At 38.8% G+C, this 23327-nt stretch overlaps 1 protein-coding gene across 1 annotated transcript in view; it reads right to left on the bottom strand.

Moving 5' to 3' along the window:
* Positions 1-23327, bottom strand: part of LOC139815465 (intraflagellar transport protein 80 homolog) — a 218282-nt gene that overhangs the window by 92516 nt on the left and 102439 nt on the right. Inside the window, exons 4-5 of the mRNA XM_071782400.1 lie at positions 3501-3623; positions 3282-3421 (exon numbers count right to left, since the gene is read on the bottom strand). Of these exons, the coding sequence (XP_071638501.1) occupies positions 3282-3421; positions 3501-3623 (263 nt within the window). The remainder of the gene's footprint in view (positions 1-3281; positions 3422-3500; positions 3624-23327) is intronic.

Raw genomic sequence — 23327 nt, 5'->3', positions numbered from 1 at the left:
TAAATGTTTTTAAGAAACTAGTGTATGATGCTCCATAAAAATAGAAATAATATGCGATAAGTGTCTGTTCGAGTTCCGTCGAACTTGGCCGCGATCTCCGTGCCAAACACGACAATACAATTTCCTCTCCGCCCGCGCTCCGGCTCCGTCGATCGATACGACGCGTCAATGAGACGCGTCGAGCTCCCCTATTCGTCGGAGCACCGGAGCGGCCGGCTCCGAGACATGAATTGCCCAACGAGCGATTCAGCTTTCTGTGCGTGTTTGTTACTGAAAAACCGAAATTCTCGAGCTAACTGCGTTGAAGTATCACGCAGAAACGTCGGTCGAAAGTCAGTCGCCTAAGTTCTCGCCGAAAAGTCAGTCGCCTCAGTTCTCGCTGAAAAGACAGTCGACTCAGAGTTCTCGCCTCAATCTCTACCTTCCTACCTTCAATCCTACCTTCGCTTCGCACTGTCTGAATCGCTAATCGAACGTATCATGTTCCAGTAAGTGCGTATGTCGAAGTAGTCTATCTGACTTATTATTTTTGAAGTGAATTATTGTTCAAAGGGTCCGTAAACTGCCGATCGTGCTCCGCTCGCGACCGTTCCTCTGCCGCGCGCTCAAGATCTCCGCTCGCCGCGAACAAGATCTCCGTTCCGCGCAAAGCTTTGAGCTAGAGACTTTTTCAAGATCTTCGTCCGCGATAAACGGCAGCGAGAAAAGACGGATCAGAAGATTTCCGTATTCGTGGTGCACGGTTCGTCGTTCCCCTTCGTGTCATTAATTAATAAAAGTCGATTGTTGTGCAAAACTGTCTTGCGAGTGCTTTCTGCCACCTATCCCTCCAACGAGTCTACGGATTCGCGTTACACACGCTTCTCGTTCAATTCTGAGCGGAACTCAGCGTCAGGCCATCTCACTGAGATCGACGCCCGAACAGTGTCAATACCCTTGCGATACTCGTTTTCGAGAAATACTTGTGTAAAGTACGCGATTTGATGAATTTTTCGCTCGGTTCAGAGTGACAGAAGAGAGAGGCGTCAGCGACTTGATAACGCCGCATAAGTTCTCACGCGTGAAGTTAACCTCTTATGTTTTAGATGTTATTATATGTAATATTTTGTATATAAACAATTAACTTTTCAGTAAAATAAATTTTCTTTTTAAGGGGATCCTGCAGCCGTATGATTTACCGACATTATCGTTTTTCGATGGATCTTTTAATTGGCTTTATAGAATTGCAAAAATATTTTTCAGAATTAAAGTACGCACAAAAATCTAGGGTAACAAACGCGATTTTATATCAAAAACACCCAAAAATTAAAAATATTACTTATTTGGGCACATACGCATCTGTCACCTGACGACAATATTTGCTTAAAACAAAAATTCTGCAGTTTATACATACATAATGTTTATCATCTGCCCTTGGGAAAACATGTAGGAATAATATCGATCGTGCAAGTAGAAGTAAGATTTAATGCGTACAGAAAAAGATCCATCGAAAAATTATTTTAATAATGCAAATACGGATGCGGAATGACAAGAGCAGCAACAGTAGTTGTTGGATTTTGCGAGAGATGGCGAGCAAATAGCAATCGAAGAAAGGACAGATGTCATTTCGTTAGACAAAGACAGATATAAGAAAAACAAAATTAGAAAGGTTGACATTATCGACATCGAGGAAGTTCGCCAGTCACTACAGAATCCCCTTAAGCATGAATATAAGTTGAGCATGACTAGAGCCGGAGAACGTCCTTAAAATACTTAAACTTTTTGAAAATTAATAATATATCTGGACTCGTGAAAATGTCATCTATACAAACGGCGATGCGGGTCAGGCGCGGAACGTGGTGCGCAATAAAAATTAAAACGTGTATTTACAAGTAAAGAACGTTTCGGCTCTTCCTTTGAGCCATCTTCAGCTTTATTAACACAAACAGGAAATTTATTTCTGCAGGGATCGAGGTAGCAAACTCCCTTCCTGGAGAGATGTCGTGATAAACGAGCTGGTACACACGATTATGGTGGACATTTCCACTGAGAAACGGAAAAGGTCTATCACTGATCATAGAATTCAGAATGACCACGATTTCGATTGGGATGGCGTCGAGATATTGGATCACGAAAGATTCTATCACAAGCGACTTATTTCTGAAGTTCTATACATTAGACAACAGCGCCATAGTTTGAATTTATAATCGGATACCGACTGCTTACACCACGCCTGTCTATCATAAATAATGCTTAACCTTTGGTTTCCCCTCTTTGGCTGGTTACTTTGTTTATAATTACGTTTCCGACCGGCATACTTGTGACCCGCTTCTCATTTCGTTTTCTACCGACACGTGTGTGACTGCGATATTCTCGCTTCTGTTCCGAGATGTGCGACTCTCTGTATCCACACCGTCTTGCTACGACTTTTTAATTAATGTATTTTTGACTGCTGCAGAACTTGAGGTGAGCTCTCTCCTTTCTTCTTTTTTGTTTCCTTCAACGATTGAGTATACATGATGCCTTTTCCGTTTCTCAGTGGAAATGTCCACCATAATCGTGTGTACCAGCTTGTTTATCACGACATCTCTCCAGGAAAGGAGTTTGCTACCTCGAGCCCTGCAGAAATAAATTTCCTGTTTGTGTTAATAAAGCTGAAGATGGCTCAAAGGAAGAGCCAAAACGTTCTTTACTTGTAAATACACGTTTTAATTTTTATTGCGCACCACGTTCCGCGCCTGACTCGCATCGCCGTTTGTATAGATGATGTTTTTGAAAATTGTTCTATATTTTGCAAAGTTATACAGAATGTTCCAACGCACTGAATCATATGTTCGTGATGAGGTAGACGGAATCAAGATAAACAAAAATGTTTTTTATCATTAGCGCGGCAAGTCGACAAGCGCGCGTATGGGCGCATGACCACGCCCCTCGCCACTCACTGCTCGCTCACGCGCGCGCCTGCCGACTTGGCCGGACTTCGGCCTACCGCTTCTCATGCGCTTATTCACTCAGACATATTAATTAGTAACTCATTAACTATTGCGAATATCGCAAAATGGTAGAGAACATTTTTGTTTATCTTAATCCCTATTACCTCATCACGAGCATTTGGACACAGTGCGTTGAGACACCCTGTATATACGTTATTTTTATCATGTAATTCGATGTAATTATCTCTATTTTAATTTTGTTAAGGAATATATTTCTATCAATTTTTAAAACAATTGCGTTGTAATAAAAATAAATTATAATCAAATTGCTTATTTTATAATTAAATCTTGTGTTACTTTCTAACTTACCTATTCCAATTATAAATTTGGATGTTGATATGTATAGCCTCCTTAATTAAACTGCTTTGTAACAATATACCTTCTGCCATCGTCACATCCCCTGCCAATAATGCCATTTCTGCATGTCTCTCTGTAGCAGTAGGCAAATTCTACAAACAATGTACGGATTTATTTTATTTGAGATCATCTTAATAAAAATAAATAAATATCAATAGATAATTTAATTACCTTGATATATTTAATATAATCTACTTTATCAAATCTACAAATAGCAGCGTATGCTTCTTCTGCAGCATGCAGTTCTCTATTATCAGTTGCTATGACAGCCATACAAGTCCATAATATTTCATTCTAATAACAATATAAAATAATTACATGTTACATCCTGTAATTTATCTAAAGCAAATAATAAAATTAATATAAAGAGATGACATGAATTAATTAAATATAAAAGATTTTCCATGTTTTTGTCTTACAAGGAAATACAACCAAGTGTTCTCCAATTTTAACAAGCCTTGAATATATTAAAATATAGAGAAAAATAAATAACACATATTTTTTTATAAGTAATCAATGGCATATTAAAGGGATGAAATTCTCTCTCGAAAAAATCAGTTTTTTCTTTCTTAATATCATCTAAACCATTATTCGGAATTACAAGGTGACACAAAAGTTCGCATAATTTTTTTAAAAACATTCAGCAACTACAAATCAGTATATAAATAAAAAATCTAAATTTTGAACAGAACATAAATTAGAACATTAATAACAAAATTAAATAAAGGAAATTACAATAAATGTTTAAAATTGTCTCCCTTGTCTTTAATACATTTTCGAAGTTGCTTCGGAAAATTGTTCACGATGGCCGCGCACTACTAGATAGTAATTTTATTTTAGTCACATCACAGGGCCACTTTGAGGAACTCCGTTGATTTAAAGCAAACTTCAGAGATCTTTTGCTCCAAGGTAGACCACGCGGAAAAGGCCACCAAACTCGTCGGATTTGCACCCAATGGACTTTTCCGTGTGGACTATCTTGAAGCAAAAAATCTCTGAAGTTAGCTTTATTAAATCAACGAAGTCTCTCAAAGTGAACCTGCGACGTAACTGGGATGAAATTACCATCCAGCAGTGCGCGACCATTGCGAACAATTTTTCGAGTCAACTTCGAAAATGTATTAAAGCCAAAGGAAACTATTTTGAGCATTTATTATAATTTTCTTCATTTAAACCAAATATGAATAAGAGACATTTACTTCGCCAGAATATACACCGTTGACCAAAATTGATGTTCTATCTTATTATTGTTTACTCTTTAATACGCGTATTATTGCGATAAATATTACCACAGCCTCAATGGTCGAATTGGTACGACACCCTACACGGAATGGGGGAGGTTTCCAGGTTTGAACCTTGGCTAAGGTAATATTTTTACTATAAAATAAAATTATTTAAATATTTAGAATATTAATTTAGAAAGAGCAAAATCTTTGGACTGAAATGTCTTGACGATAATCTGACCAAAATCAAATTGTATTGTCATGATAATAGCCAGACAAGTCGATTAAAAATTCTTAATTTTCTTCGTTTAATTTTGTTATTACTGTTCTAATAAAGTTTTATGTTCTGTTTTAAGTGTAGATTTTCAATTTATATACCGATTTGTAACTGCTTAGTGTTTTCAAAAAAACTCCGGAAACTTTTGTAAAGGTGCGTGTCCACCTGCGAGTAAAACTCTCGAGAGTAGCTCTCGAGATTGATTCTGACACTGTCCATTTGAGAGTAATTTTTCTGACATTGTACTCTCGCGAGCATCTCGTGAGAATCCAGAGAGTATTCTTTCGGAGAGTTCTCTCAAAACCGTGTCCACCTACGTACTTTTTTAGTCGATCTCTGAGAGTGGTGACATCATAATGCCTCGTAAACGAAAAAACTTGCGGCTACTATAGTGGCTAGCATTATTTTAAAAAGAAAAAGGGTGTTAAATAACAAAAAGACCTTCTGGGTCAAGCAATGGATTGATCGCAAGTGCCGGATCTGCTCTAATTAGAGAGCTTAAGATTGAAGACTCCCAACAATTAAAAGTTTCTGCAGACTTACAAATTGTGAAGTGGAATACATAGTGCGATATTATTATTTAGTTTTCAGTTTGCGAAATACCTTGATGTTAGATTTTTATATGTAAATATTTAATAATTTTATTTTCTTTTTTTTTAATGTACTTAATTCGCAATGTAAAAATATATTTAATTTCAGCACTGTAAACTACAGTGTAACTATTATAAAACGTGCAAACTATGTAAAACTAAAGTGTAACTAATTATTGACCAAGTAATTAGAGAATGTATTAAAAATATTCTTATCTAATTCTTTAAATTATGAATTTTTTTTGCACTTTATTTGCAAAACATAAAAATTTAAAATTTTTTTTATTTCTGTCACAGTAGTATTCTACAATAGTTCATGATTTCCGCATTATTTAATAAGTTTCTTTGTGTCATCAAAAGAACAAACTTTTGCCATCTCGGTTTTTACTCTCAACATGTAGCTCTCAAAATACGAACAGCGTTCGAGCTTGGCGAGCTGATTTCCGAGAGTAAAATAACGTCGTGTCGATTTGCGAGTAGGTCTTGACAAGTTTGCTCGCCGAGAGTTGCGAATCATTCTCCGTTAGGTACTCTTAGGAATATGTCCATTTGCTAGAATCAATCTCGAGAGCTACTATCGAGAGTTTTACTCGCAGGTGGACACGCACCATTACACCTTGTACATACCCTTTTCGGAATTAGGGCCGAATTTCTAAGGCAACGCTTACTATCCAGCCACTGCTACTCGAAGGTCAACGGACGAGTCGTCGATCGCGCGTGTGGCGCCGTGCCTTAGAAGGACCTTATATGAGAAATAGATCGTACCTTCCGCCAAATCGTTATTAACCCCTTCGTTGGCATTGACGCAAAAGTGCGTCAAATTTTTCCGTGCCCTGTGTGGCATTGACGCAAAAGTGCGTCAACCTTTTTTTCCTATAACTTGCTTCGATTTGGCATCCAAGTCTTACACGGGGGTTTTTGAGGTCGCTGATTACGAATCTGAATTCAAAATTTGCAAATTCAAAATGGCGGATCCAAAATGGCGGATAAAAATGCAAAAAATTACTTAATTGAGATGAAATTTGCCATTTTGAATTTTCGAATTTTAAGTTCAGATTCGTAATCAGGGGCCCTCAAAAACCCCAGGGTACAAATTTTCAGGATAAAAAATTTTTCTGCCATTTTTGGCACTTTTTGTCGAATTCTCTCTGCCAACGAAGGGGTTAAAACATTTTTCTTGCTAAATAATTATTTTTATAGAAAATAAAACACGAAGTTTTTTATTATTAACGTATTAAATATGTAATCTATTACATGTATACAGGATATCTCTAAAGTTTGACCCAGCCCCCTGGATCTCGGAAACGGCTTTAGATATGAAAAAACGCCAAAACACGTGTTCATGATCATTTAGAAGGCTACTTATTTTATACCAAATTAATTTTTTTTGGCCTCCAGAGAGGCGAGAGCGGGGGTGTAAGTAAAAAATTTTAAATGGGAAGGGGACTATTGTTGCTCGTTTTAAAGATATGACAATGCGCCCCGGAATCGCATCGTTCCCGGCGAATATCAGCCGGATGCCGCCCGGCCGAACATCCGCCAAGCGAGGAAAGGCACGGTATGCCATATTTTTAATCCTTGTACGAAACCGCGCTCGAATAAAGTCTACGCGAAGGACTTACCGCGGCAACCGACTCGGAACGCCGAGCGGTGCCGAAAACGACCGAAGACCGCCGAACGCAATCGCAGCGTCGGGACGTCGTAATTTCCGACCGTTTCGCCGCTCCATCCCGGCGCTCGCGATTGCCGTCGCTCGTACCCCCGCTACTTCCAAAACGCAGCTGCGGGTATATAAACCGGCAATTGTTAATAATAATCGTATTTCACCGTGAGCCAGCACACCGACCCGATCGATCATCCGCTGCTCTCGGCACCCAAATTCCTGAAAGCGAACAAGTCCTGAGGTAGAGAATTGCTCTCTGGCTCCATCGAGTGACGTATTTCAAAGACTTGTCGTTCCCGACCGCTTCTCGTCTTATCGACACGTTTTAAGTCTAGAGAGTTGCTCTCTAGACTTGCTGAGGGTCTCAGCCGTCCGATAAGACTATCAGCACAGCGTACCAGCGCGAGTCAAGATAGAGAAATACTCTCTATCCTCGCCGAGGGTCTCGGCCGCACGGTACCGTTCCCTGAGCAACGAAATCCAGGCGGTCCATCATAGGGACGTGCTCCCTATACTCGCTGAGTGTCTCAGCCGCCCGATTCCGTTTACCTCCCGTTAAGCACCGCCGCAAAACAGGGTAGAGAGGTGCTCTCTACGCTTGCCGAGAGTCTCGGTCGTACGGTAGCCTTTCCCGAGGTCCATATCATCATCACCGCGATACCTATGCGCGCTCCCGCGTTATCCCGCGCCGTATCACCGAGCCGTATTCCGCCTGCACACGCGCCCGTCAATCATCGCCCGCGTTTCACCGCGCCAGTGGAATATCTCGCGCTCCCGCCGTACTGTACATACATAGCGAATAAAACTTGTATATAATTACTTCACCGTTATATCCCGCGACTCAGATATATAACGCCGCTCACCATAGAATAAATCTCTGTTCACCGCATAGTGTTTCGTCCGCGAATAAGACTTATTTGTATTGTTGTTACATCCTGTGGATTCCACGATTTTCCCTTTTCGCGGAAACCTCTTAAAAATTTAGAATAGTTCTTAAGATTAAAATCAAACTGAGCACGGACGGTTATCGATCGGCGAGTGAGCTTTGATCTTCTCACATTCCCTTTTTTAATTAGCTATTTGCCTAGGCGACAAAGCGACCTTCCAGAATAAAGTACTGACAGACGGGGCATACGTGATCGGATTTTTTCTATCAACTTTGTCTGGCCCGTAACTATAAACCCGGCGACACGACGCGCCAAAAAGCCTTAATCTCAGACGGAGTTTGCTTAGGATCTTTATTGCATCGCGCGACTAGCTCAAAATTGCCGCAATGTTCCGACAAACAGAAACAAGGTCTAAAACGTGCTTTTGGAAATCTTGTAAAAGCACGTGGCGGAAGTTTCTGTTTGCAATAAAACTACAATTAAGATTAGATGGAATGCATTTGTCTGTCGGTACTAAAAATAGGGTCGCAAGATAAACTAAAAACCCAGAACCCTAATAAAAGAGAAATCGGCGATAGCCAAAAAACAAAATACGTCACTGGAAGAAGCGATGGGTTACATCTCCAATAAGACAGTGGGGGCCTTACGAGAGGACTCACCAATGGAAAACCGGAAAAATCGATAACCGTCTTTAGCTTTCTAGGATAGGCGAAAACTGAGAAATTCACCTCTTGAGTAAGAAACATCCCGCCAATAAGAAATCCTCGAAACGAAAACCAGACATCCTACACGAAATCCACCCCTTCCATCCTTTGAACTTTCCTATATAAATCGCAACATCGCGTGACTCCCTCTCTTAGTTCAGCTCTTCTTCAGACAGTTCACCTCTGCATCCCGGTTCATCTCTTCCCTCCGGTTAATCTTTTTAGTTCAATTTACTTCCCTTCTCTTCCATTTTACGAACGGTATCACATTCAAACCCGATCTTGAGTTAAGTTAAATTCTGCGCGCGAACTTAAACTCATTGAGTATCGATGAGAATCTATCCACAGGGCCCAAAAAGATCCAGCCAGATTGAACGTAACACATCAACAAGTAGTAAGTCTGATTATCATTATTATTTATCGGTGGACGCGAGGTATTCCTTCTCATTATTCCGGGTTAGCTGATTCATCGGCGGACGCAGGGTATTCCTTCTTATTATTCCGGGTTAGCTGATTGACGTCGGTGGACTCATATTATTTCCTCGTTTTTGCTATCGCGGGTTTTTGTTTTGATCGGCGTAGGCACTGAATTTGCGGCGGTCGTTGGCGTTGTCGCGGGTCTGGCTGACTTTGTCGGCCTTTGGCTCCCAGCGTCTTCGTCGCTGTCGCGGATTCGGCCGGTTCGCTGTCTCCTTGAACTCATAGCATTTTCTTAAACTAGAAGAGTTTCCTCCCCTCTTTTTCTTTCATCTCATGCCTCAGTAAAATCCAACATAATAGTTATTTTAAATTAAATGAATTATATTTCCAATAATGTCTTATTAAACGTCAATTAAATCGACGAAATCGACGGAATAGGCTGGTTATAGAATCAGTAAAATTAAACGTCTTAAAACCTTAAATAACCTTAACCTCATACCAAAGGCGGTCCTTAATTATTTTCCATGCATAAATTTTGTCTCTCTATTTTCACCCCGCGAATATTTCTTTATATTTTATTTTTAATTGCGACTTAATTTAGTTTCAAATACACATATACACCACACGTACACTTAGCTAAAGAATTATGTAATTCAATTCTGATCTCGATTGTAATAATAGCGGGCAGGATGTGCATTGAATAGGTTTCCCCTTCAAAGATCCTGCCCGATCACACCCGCACCAATGTAACACCCGCGAGAAGTACACAAACATACACCTTACACATACATTCTACCCTTAAATCTATCTTAAATGTTTTCAATCCCGCGTTTAATTTGCCTTGTTCTCACTTATTGTAATATTGATAGTTACTCAACTTATATTTTTAATAAATGTTTTAGTTATGTTATATAAATACATTCCCATTTAAATATAACCTTACCCTGCTACTCTTTTCCCTCTCGAAATCGTCCGATCCTGAGTTAAAGAGATTGAATTCCCTGACTCGAAAGAGGACCGACGATCGCACCGCTCACGGAAGGCGTCCTACCGCGCGTCCCTACGGACGTTGAACCTTCCTGAACCATCGAAAGTGCGTTCGGCTCGCGCCACGCGCCTCAGAGCGTGTACCTGCGAGTGACATTTGCAAGTATCTAGTTGCGTCCTTCCTTACCCCGACCCCTCTGGTTAGCCTTTCTTTTGCTTCCCAGATTTTCTTATCCTAGTCCCGGGGTTGGACGTAACAGTACATACGCGACTACACAAGATCCCATCCGCGAATCAAACGTACTGGTGCATACGCAACTCTTGTATCTAAGCACCGTAGAAATCCTTGTTCGTTACGTAGCGCTCCAACCGCGAATAAAGCTTGTATGTGCTTGTATGTAAATACGCGATTCATGTAAATATATTACCGATTACCATAGAAACTTTATTGCGCACTATGTTCCGCGCTTGACTCGCATCGCCGTTTTTATTGTTGACATTTCCACGAGTCTCAATACTTTATTGATTACCATAGAATTAATATTTGTTACTGCAACTTGAAAACCGAGTCTTGTGTCTTCCTCCGCGCCTACTCCGAACTCTGACCAGCCGCGAGCAAATCCGCCCTTCGGAAGCTAGGTTGTTTTAAAGATTTGGTAAAAAGAAATTTTTTGATGAAAACCGCAGGTGGTTAAAAGTTGGGGGTCAAAGTTCCGAAAGGGCCTTTGTACCTCGATTTTTTTACTCATATTAGGAAAGTCTTAGAGAAACAAACTTTACAGCAAAATGTTCCTCTTATAGGCCCAGTTTCACAAACATCAGTTAACTTTTAACGTTAGGTTAACTCACTCTTCGTCTCTTTCTAGTCCCCCTTAGAAAGAGACGAAGAGTGAGTTAACCTAAAGTTAAAAGTTAACCAAAGTTTGGGAAACTGGGCCTTAGTAAGTACTATTAAGAGCATTCTTTGGATTTTACTTTTGAAACTCCCAAGTTTCGAGAAGTTTTGGGGGGTTGAACGACTTTCATTGAACTTGATACATATATAGCGATCAAAAAGCGAGAGAAAGTCTATCATGTAAATATCAATTTAAAGTTAAGAATCCACCGACTATACAATGAGCCCAAAATGAAGCGGCGCACAGTGAGCCGATATCGGTCAAAAACTGGACAAAATTCAAGACTTCGTGTAAATGAAAAAATGCATTTTTATAAAGGGTTTTTGAGGTCACTGAATTCGAATTTAAACTTAAAAGTATCCGTTAGATCCCCGCTCTCGATGTAACCCAAGGTCAACGTAAACGTGACGGGGATCTGATCCCTGTGTGTGTATGTATGTGTGCGTGCGTGCGTGCAGAATGGGTACAAAATTATGAGTTTTCGTTCGGCATAAAACTTAGTTCCTAATTTTTAAATTAGAAAAAAATCATCTGTGAGCGTGTGAAATATACAGAAAGCTTTAAGGAGATGTATAAACAAGTATTTAAAAAAGTGAGAGTTTTAATTTGGACCCTACTGGGCCCAACATTAGTCCCGAACTCAAAATCTAATAAGATTATTTATTACCCCCATTTGAACTCTCCAACTTTAATCTGAAACATTTTTCCAATAAATACTTTCTGAGATAATTAGCTGTTCCGGAACTTTTGGCATGCACGGTATATTCGGGTTTCGAATAAAACCGACGCAATACTTTAGTTTTGAACTTTGTAGAGATTAAAATCTTGGCTGAGTTCTTATTCAATCCGTACGTTGCTATTAACAGCTGAAATTGTTTTTCCTATTTTTTGGACGAACCCTCAGATGCATCGAAATATTTTATCAGATCTGCCATAGATTTTATACTTAGCTTCGCCCTCGAGTCTCCTGACAGCATGTCAGACTGTGGTGCTTGTCTCAATAACTGGTTCTCATGATATACTAATTCTCGTTCCATCAGGACCTTTTCTCTTTTCGTGAGCTCCAATTCTCTTCTCAATATTTGTTTGAAATCGGCCAACAACGCGTAGTTCTGTCTTTCTGCACCTCTTGCCCTAACGGATGTATCGTCTCCTACGGCTTCTTTTTCGTTGTCGGTTGATCCCATCTTCCACGTATCAGAAGGATCAAAATTATTTAGCCTTATCACAAGTTCTGCCTTATTGCCGGCGATTTCAGAAAACAGTTACTTGAAGAACATGTAAAGGACGAGAGACACGCAAAGAAGAATATATAACGAATTATATACAAGAGACTATTGTTCCTGAAGAAGCTTATTACATGGCGCTGCGGCAAGTGAAAGAACATTGAGTAAACATTAAAGAAAAATAGTAAAAATTTTAAGTAAAAGACAAAGTCAACGTATACAACAAACGATAAGATGGCGACTCAAAACGAAGGTCCGAGAATGCTGGGATAGCTAGAAAATCTAAACGATATAACGGCACAGTATATACCGGGTGTCTGAGACCACCCGCCCACCCCTTTTTTTTCAAAAACTAAGCATTTTAGAGAAAAACGTTCCAGACAAAAATTGTATGGTTTTGAGGGGAACATAAGATGGTGTCATTGATTTGACCTTGGGTGGCATCGTTAAGGACAGGTCAAGGACACCTTCAGTTTCTTAAATGGAACCCCCTATTTTTTATTGCATATTCTTATAGCTTATGTCGAGAGCTTTCCAAAACACTATAATTAAGTATTTTTTCATTAAGTACTTTTCGAGTTATAAGGCTTGAAAGTTACAGTATTGTGACATAATATTTTGTTAAGTATTTATAATTCAAATTCCTTACTTTTTATTTTTGCAAACAATATAAATCAATTAATGTAAAAAAAAACAATTTTCTTAAAGAAAAACTTGTTGTTTTTGGAAGCGGTGGAAGCAGAGATTTCTCATCTATGGAACAGCATCAGGAACAGATCGCATGGCAGGCGACATACAAGTGGAATTACTTTTGCATAGTATTGGTGATACTTGTATTGATGTGTATAACACATTTACACTGACGGAAGAAGAAAAAAAAATTTTTATATTGTAATCCAGGGCGGCAGTGTGGTCTAGTGGTAGAGCGCCAAACTCGTAATCTGAGGAACCAGGTTCGAGTCCACTAGAGCCATGAAGCATGGAATGTTTTTCCGATAGCTGCGCCCCTTCGTGCAAAATAGGCTCTTGTGCGGAGAAAACTGGGCTCCGTCTTTCGGAAAGAGACGTTAAGCCGTTGGTCCAAAGGGTTAAAGTGAGAGGAGAAGGACAGTATTGGTAGTAGATTGCGAACCCTGCGGGGATATGCGATAAATTACGAATTTTACAGAATATTGTAATGCAACGATGAAGGATTATTTTATCCCACAGAAAAATGTAAGTGTGAATTCACATGTATTTTTCACACGAAATCAGCACGAATGAGAGACTTTTGATGCATATATTACTGATTTAAAGAAACTGGGTGTAGATTACAACTTTGGAGACTTAAAAGAACGCTTAATAAAAGATCATGTAGTAGCAGGCATAGACAAATGGCTTTTTATAATTAAGAAGAGGAAGGACAGATTGCCGCCTTTCAAACAGACCGACAAATTTTTAAGGCAGCAGAACTGGCTGATCAGTAACTAAAATAATTTGAAGCGACTGCAGAAGTATCGGCCCAGCAAACATTTTGGTTGTGGGATGTTGCCAAAAGGGAAACAAATGCCAGCGGAACGATAATGCCAAAGCCAGGGCCTGCTGTGTCCTCAGTTGGTCTCCAATGTGAACCAAATCTGAAGAACATATTCCGCAGTCAAATTGACGACAATGCTGTGTATTTAAATAATCAACAACTGTATTGTAAAAACTGTATTTAATCTTACAGCCAACAGTGTATCCAAAGCTCGGATCTCGATCGCCGCTGTCGCTGTTCTGCTCATGCTAGCCAACCTAACGCAACTCTTATCACTATGTCATAGACTATGCAGATCGAATAGAGTCATAAACACAACATTTCTCTTCCTCCTTATTTTTAAGATTATAAATTTGATTTTATGGGCGGTTTTATGACTCTACCCGATCGTGTGGTATAAGCCTTGGGTGTAACGGTTTTTTTGTTAATATTAGGATCCGCATAAGCCGTTTCTTCTAAAGTCTGTTTACTGCTAGGAGTGCTAGGTATTTCAGTAATTGTATGTTCAATCTTAGTCTTAGCCCCGCTATTATTATTGGAACTTAAATCAGTCACAATATCATTATCGCTTACTTCCGGTACATCTGTCGGTTACTGCGGTACGCACACGTCTCTTTTAATCGTTTCCTGATATGGGAAATTTACACGCATGTCATCCGCATGAACAGATTTGACGCTACCATTTATCTGTACTAAATAAGTAGAGTGACTCACAATCTTGCCTTTCTTCCAGATTTTAAATTGCTTATTTTTTACATAGACTGGGTCATTTACTGAATACAATCGTTTTTCAATACATCCGGAATGTATGTGAAGTTAGCCCCGCACTTTTTGAATTTTTAGTTTTTTTTTATTGTGCCGTATTGTGCTACGTTTGTGCTGTATTGTGCCGCAAACCGCAACTCCGTAACTCAAAGCGTATTCGAGAAAATTAAAAAAAAACAAAATTTTTGATAGCCCCGCACTTTTCGAATTTTCAGTTTTTTTTAATTGTGCCGTATTGTGCTGGATTTGTGCTGACTTGTGCCGCAAACGAGAGATTGATAACTTCGATAACAATTAAGAAAAAAAATAAAAACAAAATTATACTAGCCCCGCACTTTTATCGAAATAAACCCATTTTTTTTGGTTGATAGATAATAATTTGTGCCACGTTGTGCCGTTGGAACTAACTCGATATCTCTTTTCGTTGGGCAGATAAAAAATATTAAATTTTTAAACAAAATAACAATTAATTACTTTTAAAACGCATTTATCAAACTTCTGTAAACTGTGCTGAGTTTCGCTAGATGAGTACAACAAAGAAATGGCCAAAAATGCATAGAAAGTTGCAGGGGTTGAAAATAATGGGCTAAGAGAGGGGGAGAAATGGGGGTGAAAAAAAAAATTTTACAATTTAAAATTTTTTAAAATTGTGCCAGGTTGTGCTCGAAGAGTACAATAACTTTTCTTAATGACAAAATGTCCGCAAGTCGTTAGTTTTCGCAGCACAACCATCTAGAGAAAGCAGTTTTTAGGAATTCCAATTTTCAAATCGCTATAACTTTTTAACCGTGACAGGGAATGAAATTTTGCGACTTGTGCTGAGTTGTGCTGGACGGGCACAACAAGAAAACGGCTAAAAAAGAATCGAATGTAGCAGGGGTTGAAAATAACGAGCCAAAAGGGATGGGGGTAAAAAGAAAAATTCGCGTTTTCAAATTTTTTAAAATTGTGCCGGATTGTGCTAGTCGAGTACAATGACTTTTGTTAATGACAAAATGTCCGCAAGTTGTTAGTTTTCGCAGCACAACCATCTAGAGAAAGCAGTTTTTAGGAATTCCAATTTTCAAATCGCTGTAACTTTTGAACCGTGACAGGGAATGAAATTTTGCGACTTGTGCTGAGTTGTGCTGGACGGGCACAACAAGAAAACGGCTAAAAAAGAATCGAAAGTAGCAGGGGTTGAAAATAACGAGCCAAAGAAGATGGGGGTGAGAAGAAAAATTGGCGTTTTCAAATTTTTTAAAATTGTGCCGGATTGTGCTAGTCGAGTACAATGACTTTTGTTAACGACAAAATGTCCGCAAGTCGTTAGTTTTCGCAGCACAACCATCTAGAGAAAGCAGTTTTTAGGAATTCCAATTTTCAAATCGCTGTAACTTTTGAACCGTGACAGGGAATGAAATTTTGCGACTTGTGCTGAGTTGTGCTGGACGGGCACAACAAGAAAACGGCTAAAAAAGAATCGAAAGTAGCAGGGGTTGAAAATAACGAGCCAAAGGGGATGGGGGTGAGAAGAAAAATTTGCGTTTTCAAATTTTTTAAAATTGTGCCGGATTGTGCTAGTCGAGTACAATGACTTTTGTTAACGACAAAATGTCCGCAAGTCGTTAGTTTTCGCAGCACAACCATCTACAGAAAGCAGTTTTTAAGAATTCCAATTTTCAAATCGCTATAACTTTTGAACCGTGATAGGGAATGAAATTTTGCGACTTGTGCTGAGTTGTGCTGGACGGGCACAACAAGAAAACGGCTAAAAAAGAATTGAAAGTAGTAGGGGTTGAAAATAACGAGCCAAAGGGGATGGGGGTGAGAAGAAAAATTCGCGTTTTCAAATTTTTTAAAATTGTGCCGGATTGTGCTAGTCGAGTACAATGACTTTTGTTAACGACAAAATGTCCGCAAGTCGTTAGTTTTCGCAGCACAACCATCTAGAGAAAGCAGTTTTTAGGAATTCCAATTTTCAAATCGCTATAACTTTTGAACCGTGACAGGGAATGAAATTTTGCGACTTGTGCTGAGTTGTGCTGGACGGGCACAATAAGAAAACGGCTAAAAAAGAATCGAAAGTAGCAGGGGTTGAAAATAATGAGCCAAAGGGGATGGGGGTGAGAAGAAAAATTCGTATTTTCAAATTTTTTAAAATTGTGCCGGATTGTGCTAGGCGAGTACAATAACTTTCGTTAATGACAAAATGTCCGCAAGTCGTTAGTTTTCGCAGCACAACCATCTAGAGAAAGCAGTTTTTAGGAATTCCAATTTTCAAATCGCTATAACTTTTGAACCGTGACAGGGAATAAAATTTTGCGACTTGTGCTGAGTTGTGCTGGACGGGCACAACAAGAAAGCGGCTAAAAAAGAATCGAAAGTAGCAGGGGTTGAAAATAATGAGCCAAAGGAGACGGGGGTGAGAAGAAAAATTCGCATTTTTAAATTTTTTAAAATTGTACCGGATTGTGCTAGGCGAGTACAATAACTTTCCTTAATGACAAAATGTCGACAGGTCACATTTTATGGATTTTACAATACAACTGTTACAATACAACTAGGAACTTGGGTTTTAGTAGTAGAAGAATTCTAAACCCCATGCCATGTCTGAACCGTAGATAATCCAGTTTTGTAAATTGTGCTGAGTCGTGCTACACGAGATAAACCAATAACAATGTTAAAAAAGGTAAAATCGAGGGTGTTCAACAGGGTCGTCCAGCACAACTCAGCACAAGTCGCAAAATTTCATTCCCTGTCACGGTTCAAAAGTTATAGAGATTTGAAAATTGGAATTCCTAAAAACTGCTTTCTCTAGATGGTTGTGCTGCAAAAACTAACGACTTGCGGACATTTTGTCATTAACAAAAGTTATTGTACTCGCCTAGCACAATCCGGCACAATTTTAAAAAATTTGAAAATGCGAATTTTTCTTCTCACCTTCATCCCCTTTGGCTCATTATTTTCAACCCCTGCTACTTTCGATTTTTTTTTAGCCGTTTTCTTGTTGTGCCCGTCCAGCACAACTCAACACAAGTCGCAAAATTTCATTCCCTGTCACGGTTAAAAAGTTATAGCGATTTGAAAATTGGAATTCCTAAAAACTGCTTTCTCTAGATGGTTGTGCTGCGAAAACTAACGACTTGCGGACATTTTGTCATTAAGAAAAGTTATTGTACTCTTCGAGCACAACCTGGCACAATTTTAAAAAATTTTAAATTGTAAAATTTTTTTTTTCACCCCCATTTCTCCCCCTCTCTTAGCCCATTATTTTCAACCCCTGCAACTTTCTATGCATTTTTGGCCATTTCTTTGTTGTACTCATCTAGCGAAACTCAGCACAGTTTACAGAAGTTTGATAAATGCGTTTTAAAAGTAATTAATTGTTATTTTGTTTAAAAATTTAATATTTTTTATCTGCCCAACGAAAAGAGATATCGAGTTAGTTCCAACGGCACAACGTGGCACAAATTATTATCTATCAACCAAAAAAAAATGGGTTTATTTCGATAAAAGTGCGGGGCTAGTATAATTTTGTTTTTATTTTTTTTCTTAATTGTTATCGAAGTTATCAATCTCTCGTTTGCGGCACAAGTCAGCACAAATCCAGCACAATACGGCACAATAAAAAAAAACTGAAAATTCGAAAAATGCGGGGCTATCAAAAATTTTGTTTTTTTTTAATTTTCTCGAATACGCTTTGAGTTACGGAGTTGCGGTTTGCGGCACAATACAGCACAAACGTAGCACAATACGGCACAAAAAAAAAAAACTAAAAATTCAAAAAGTGCGGGGCTAACTTCACATACATACATCCGGAGCGTTTGCTTACAAACATTTCTATTGAGGATGGTTTAATCAAGTCAAATCTAGTTCTCGGTTTTGAATAGACTTTCTGCATGAGATTTTCCAGTTACAGTGGATGGTGTATTCCGATACATAAATAGGAAATTCCATAACCACGACAACAGGCTTTTACTGATCTCCTTTACTTTTTCCTGAAACAAAAGTTTTTCTAACGTTTTTTTTACTGTTTGGACACTTTTCTCTGCGCTGCGATTACTCTGAGGATAATTGTCTTTATTCCATTTGCTTGACAGAAAGCGTTAAATTCAGATGAATTAAATGGTGGGCCGTTATCTGGTACCAGTTTAACAGGTAGACCGTAAATTGAGAAGACTTCTTTTAATTTTAGGTTGGTTTCGTCGGCAGTTGAACCTTGATACATCAATTTAACGTCAATCCATTTAGACTTACTGTCGACTACAATCAATAAAGTATGTTTGCATTTGTAAAAGAAATCGATATTTATTCTGTAAAACGCATGTGAAGCAATAGACCAAGAAAATAGACTACTGTTATTTGAAAAATTCAAAGTTTGTTGACAATGACGCTATAAATTTTTCAACATAATCATCGTTAATTTCTGGCCACCAACAATATGATCTTATTAACATCTTTGTTCGTACAATACCTACATGCTGCTCGTGGAAGAGACTCAAGATTTCGTTTTGCAAGGCCTTTGGAATTACTACTTTATTACCTAATAACAAACAATCATTTTCAACAGACAATTCATGTCTTCTTGTAAAAAATGGTTTTAGAGATATCGCTTACATGCATTGGGCAGCCTGAGAGTACAAAATCTATTATTTTTATCAAAATTAAATCCTTCTGTGTTGCCTTTGTCCGCTGCATGCAACGGAATATTATTAACTAAATTAAACGAAAATAATTCACAGGGCACTTTCGTAGATGTAGGTAATGGTACTCGTGACAACCCGTTCGCATTTGCATAAGCTTGCCTTTTTTATACTTGATATCATAATCATATGCTGACAACGTTAGCACCTAACGAGTGATACGCGCTGCTGCTGTTACTGATGGAATTCCCTTATTTTTTTAAAAAATAAACTGCAATGGTTGCTGATCAGTTATTAATGTGAACTTACGACCAAAGATATATTTGTGAAATTTGTTTAGACTGAAGATTATAGCAAGACTTTCTCTTTCCTTTAAAAATCTTTGTTCAGCTGTTGATAACGTACTAGATGCAAATAACACAGATTTTTCTACTCCTTGGATTATATGACTTATTGTTAGTACTGCGCCTACCCCGTAATCACTGGAGTCACACGTAATTACAATTTATAATTTTGCATCAAAATGAGTTAAAACACTACTTGATGTAATCATTGTTTTGCTTAGTTTGTAATGATCTGCCGTTTTAAGGTATCGAACGCGGACTAGCTCGTCGGACCAGGAGTTCGATAGGTAGGCCCAGAGGCATGTAACCAGATTTTAGTTGACAATGCTTAACGGTTTATTAATTTATCGTAGACAGTAACGGATTAATACATGTGATGATTATGTGCCGGATTCGTTTGCAATTACACAAGACGTTTACGCGGTTTTTATACATACAGTTTACGCGGGTATGTACAACGGTTGGCGCGGCGATATAACGATTTTACGCGGGCTATATACAAACGGTCGGCGCGGCGATTTTTACGCAGGCTATATACAAATGGTTTACGCGGTTCGGAACGGTTACATGCGAGATGCGTGTGTACGGGTATGGATCTCCCGGCGAAGGCGCAAATCGCGGTCGGGAAGATTTATCTGGAAAGGAGCGATATGTCAGTTCGAGGCTGGCCGGTCGGTCGGTTCTAGAAGATCTTGGACGCTTTGGCGACAAGATTGCTTGATCGAGGCCAAGCTGGCTTGACCCCGCGGTTTTGCCGTCGCGAACAAAAACTGGTGGCGTGACCGGAGTTCGAGCGGCGCCCAGATATCTTGGAACGAGACCTAGATTACTGGATCCCGCTTTCTCTGCCGCTCTAGGAGTCGGAAGGTTTCTTCTCTCGGAACTAGCGGATTGGAGTGGTTGCTGGTGGGTGCGAGACGAAATCTGTCTCTGGCTCCGGTGATTGGCTTTTTAAACCCCCCGCGGAGCGATTCAGATCGGTGGGGGTAGCCAATTCCACCCGCGCGAAGCGAGCGCCAGGATTAGAACGAAACGGAGCGGAATTACGGAGCCCCGGCGCGGCGTCGCGCTCGCGCTCGGTGAAGCTCGGCTCCCTTTGCCGGTGCTCGGCACTCCGGGCGGGCTTATGCCGATTACGCTAAATCGGCCAGACGGCATCCCGGGTGATGCCGCCGGGAACGATACCCTTATGGGGTGCATCGTTACAAGTTGAAAAATACTTTCACACTCTTTACTCCAATTAAAATCGAATCCTGTTTTACACAAATTATATAACGGCTTAAGTTTAGTTGATATTGTTGGAAAGTATTTTCGCGTCACACCGAAGTCTAATAATTTAGAATCATGTAAACAGGACAATAGGAACCTTTATAGGCACGCACTCGCGAGGAATAACTCTCTCTCTCATAGGCGACGGATCAGGTAGCATAGGACTCCGAAGTGAGCTCACCGGGGTGGCGTAATTTCAGATAAGTACACGTACGGCGAGTCTGATCAGAGCGGTTATTGTAAAGCGTAATTGATTGCTGTTAAGAAAAAGACTCTGATCAGCGATTAGAATTTAGAATTAGTTTATTTTTGTAAAGAGAGAGCCACGCGTATACCATGCGTATATCACGTAGTCGACACCACGTTTTTTTAGAATAAAGTAGATAGAATAAAGCATTTTTTTTTGTTTGAAACACTGCGTGAAATTATTAATTTTAACAGATATAACATTGGTATTTTACTATAGTAATTAATAACCCCAGATAAGACTTAAGCTGTTACATTTAGAGGTGCTAGCGTTTTTTTAATACACTCAATTTTCTCTGGCGTTGGGTGAATGCCACTGACATCAACAATATGTCCTAAGAACTCAACGTTTGTCTAAAAAAATTTACATTTCTTCTCTTGATTTTAACGTTATAACTTCTTAACCGTTCTAGCACTTTAATTGTATTTTGATAACATTCTTCTAATGTTGATCCATGGACTATAACATTATCCAAATAATTCCATTTTTTCTTAAGGCCTACTAATATTATATACTTTCCATAATCGCTTGAAAAATTCCGAGTGCCGAGTGCCGAATTTAATCCGTAAGTAAGTCTATTATGCCTAAACAAGCCCAAATGAGTATTTATTGTAAATAACTCTTTAGTCTTCCCCAATTTCTAACTGCTGATAAACTCCTTGGAGGTCAATCACTGTAAAATATCGACTTTCACTGAGCTCTGCGTAGATATCCTCCGGTAATGGCAGTACACAATGTTCACTATCAATAACGTATTTAACATTCTCTTAAAATCTGCGCATATCCTAACATTATCGCAATTTCACTTTGGTACAACTACAATGGGGCTAGCTCAGCGACTGAAATTGACTTTAGTTATAATACCGTCCTTAACCAACTTTGACAATTCTGCCTCGATTTTTGGTTTTAGCGCAAATGGCATTTGATCTGCTCGGTGGAATATAAGCTTGCTGTTTTTCTTTAATTTTACGTCTAATTTAAAATTCTTTATATAACCCTTCGCTTCTCCTGAAAACATACCTGCAAATTTTGTTTTAATCAACGACACCAATTTATTATGTCTGGTACCAAATATTACTTAGGAAATATTACTTACTACATTTGTACTAATCTTATCAGGCTATTATTAAGCGCTTTGGACTGTAGTGATTTAATAACGTTGTCTTCAATTGTTCAAACGTTTTTGAAGTGAAACTTCTTTAGGCACGGTAGTGAGTTCGATTTTGCGACACGAAAAAGCGCCACAAATTCTGGGAAACGAAAAAGTGTAACGAAAATTTGGCCAATAGACATACGGCATTGGCGAGACGGCTACTTCTTTTGGCACGGTAGTAAGTTCGATTTGGCGACACGAAACTCGAAAGTGTAACGAAAATTCGACCAATAGGCGTATGGTATTGACGAGACGGCTACTTCTTTTGGCACGGTAGTAAGTTCGATTGGGCTACACGAAGTAGCAAAAAAATACTTTTTAAACGTTTTTAAAAACGTTTTTAGTAATGAAAAAAAAGTTTAAAAAACGTTTAAATTAATAAGATAGATCCTTTTTTCTTATTAAAAAAATATTTAATTTAATATTGTAAAAAACGTTTTTTTTTTACATTAAAAAATGTGTTTTAATATTAAATAAACGTTTGTTACATTAAAAAATGTTTTATTAACAATAAACAAATATTTTATTAACATTAAATAAATGTTTTGTTAACATTAAATATATTTTTAAAAAAATTGAATAAATAATTTATTAATATTAAATATATACCTAATTTATTAACACTTTAAAAAATGTTTTTTTTTAACAGTAAATATACATCTTTTATAGCATACAATTAAGAAACTATGGCAAACAGATTCTAATAAAATATTCTTCTCGTGATGCAACATTCGGTAGAAGTCATGAATAGTTTACCGTTATTAAATAACAATCTGCTGTTCAATATTGTTCGAAGTTGAACAATTGTACGTTAGCCTCGTACGAATAATGTTATTAGCCTGCTAAGTTCCAGACCGTTAAAAGCGCCGTCCTTTAAATGTTTGTATTTTCATACGGTCGTACCTCGCTTATTATTCGAAGTTCACGCGCAAATTCGAGCGTCTCTAAGATCATGCGCCCGCTGCGTGCACATCCTTCGAGCGAGCGAGCAACAACGCGAGAAAATAAACATCCCCAAAACCGACGCGTTTACCTCGCGATCGCTCTCACGGTCAGTCGCTCGTACCGAGACCAAGCATAGAGTCGACTTGAATTCTACCTCAATCGCTCCGTTCCTCGCTCGCTCGCGGACCTCGCTATCCGAATCAAGCCTGTAATCGGGAAAGGAGAATCGAAAGTTTTGTTCTACACTGCATTTTGTAATTG

This window comes from Temnothorax longispinosus, chromosome 6, assembly GCF_030848805.1.
Source record: "Temnothorax longispinosus isolate EJ_2023e chromosome 6, Tlon_JGU_v1, whole genome shotgun sequence".
NCBI classification, from domain to species: Eukaryota; Metazoa; Arthropoda; class Insecta; order Hymenoptera; family Formicidae; genus Temnothorax; species Temnothorax longispinosus.
This window is presented reverse-complemented; position numbering and strand designations above follow the sequence as displayed.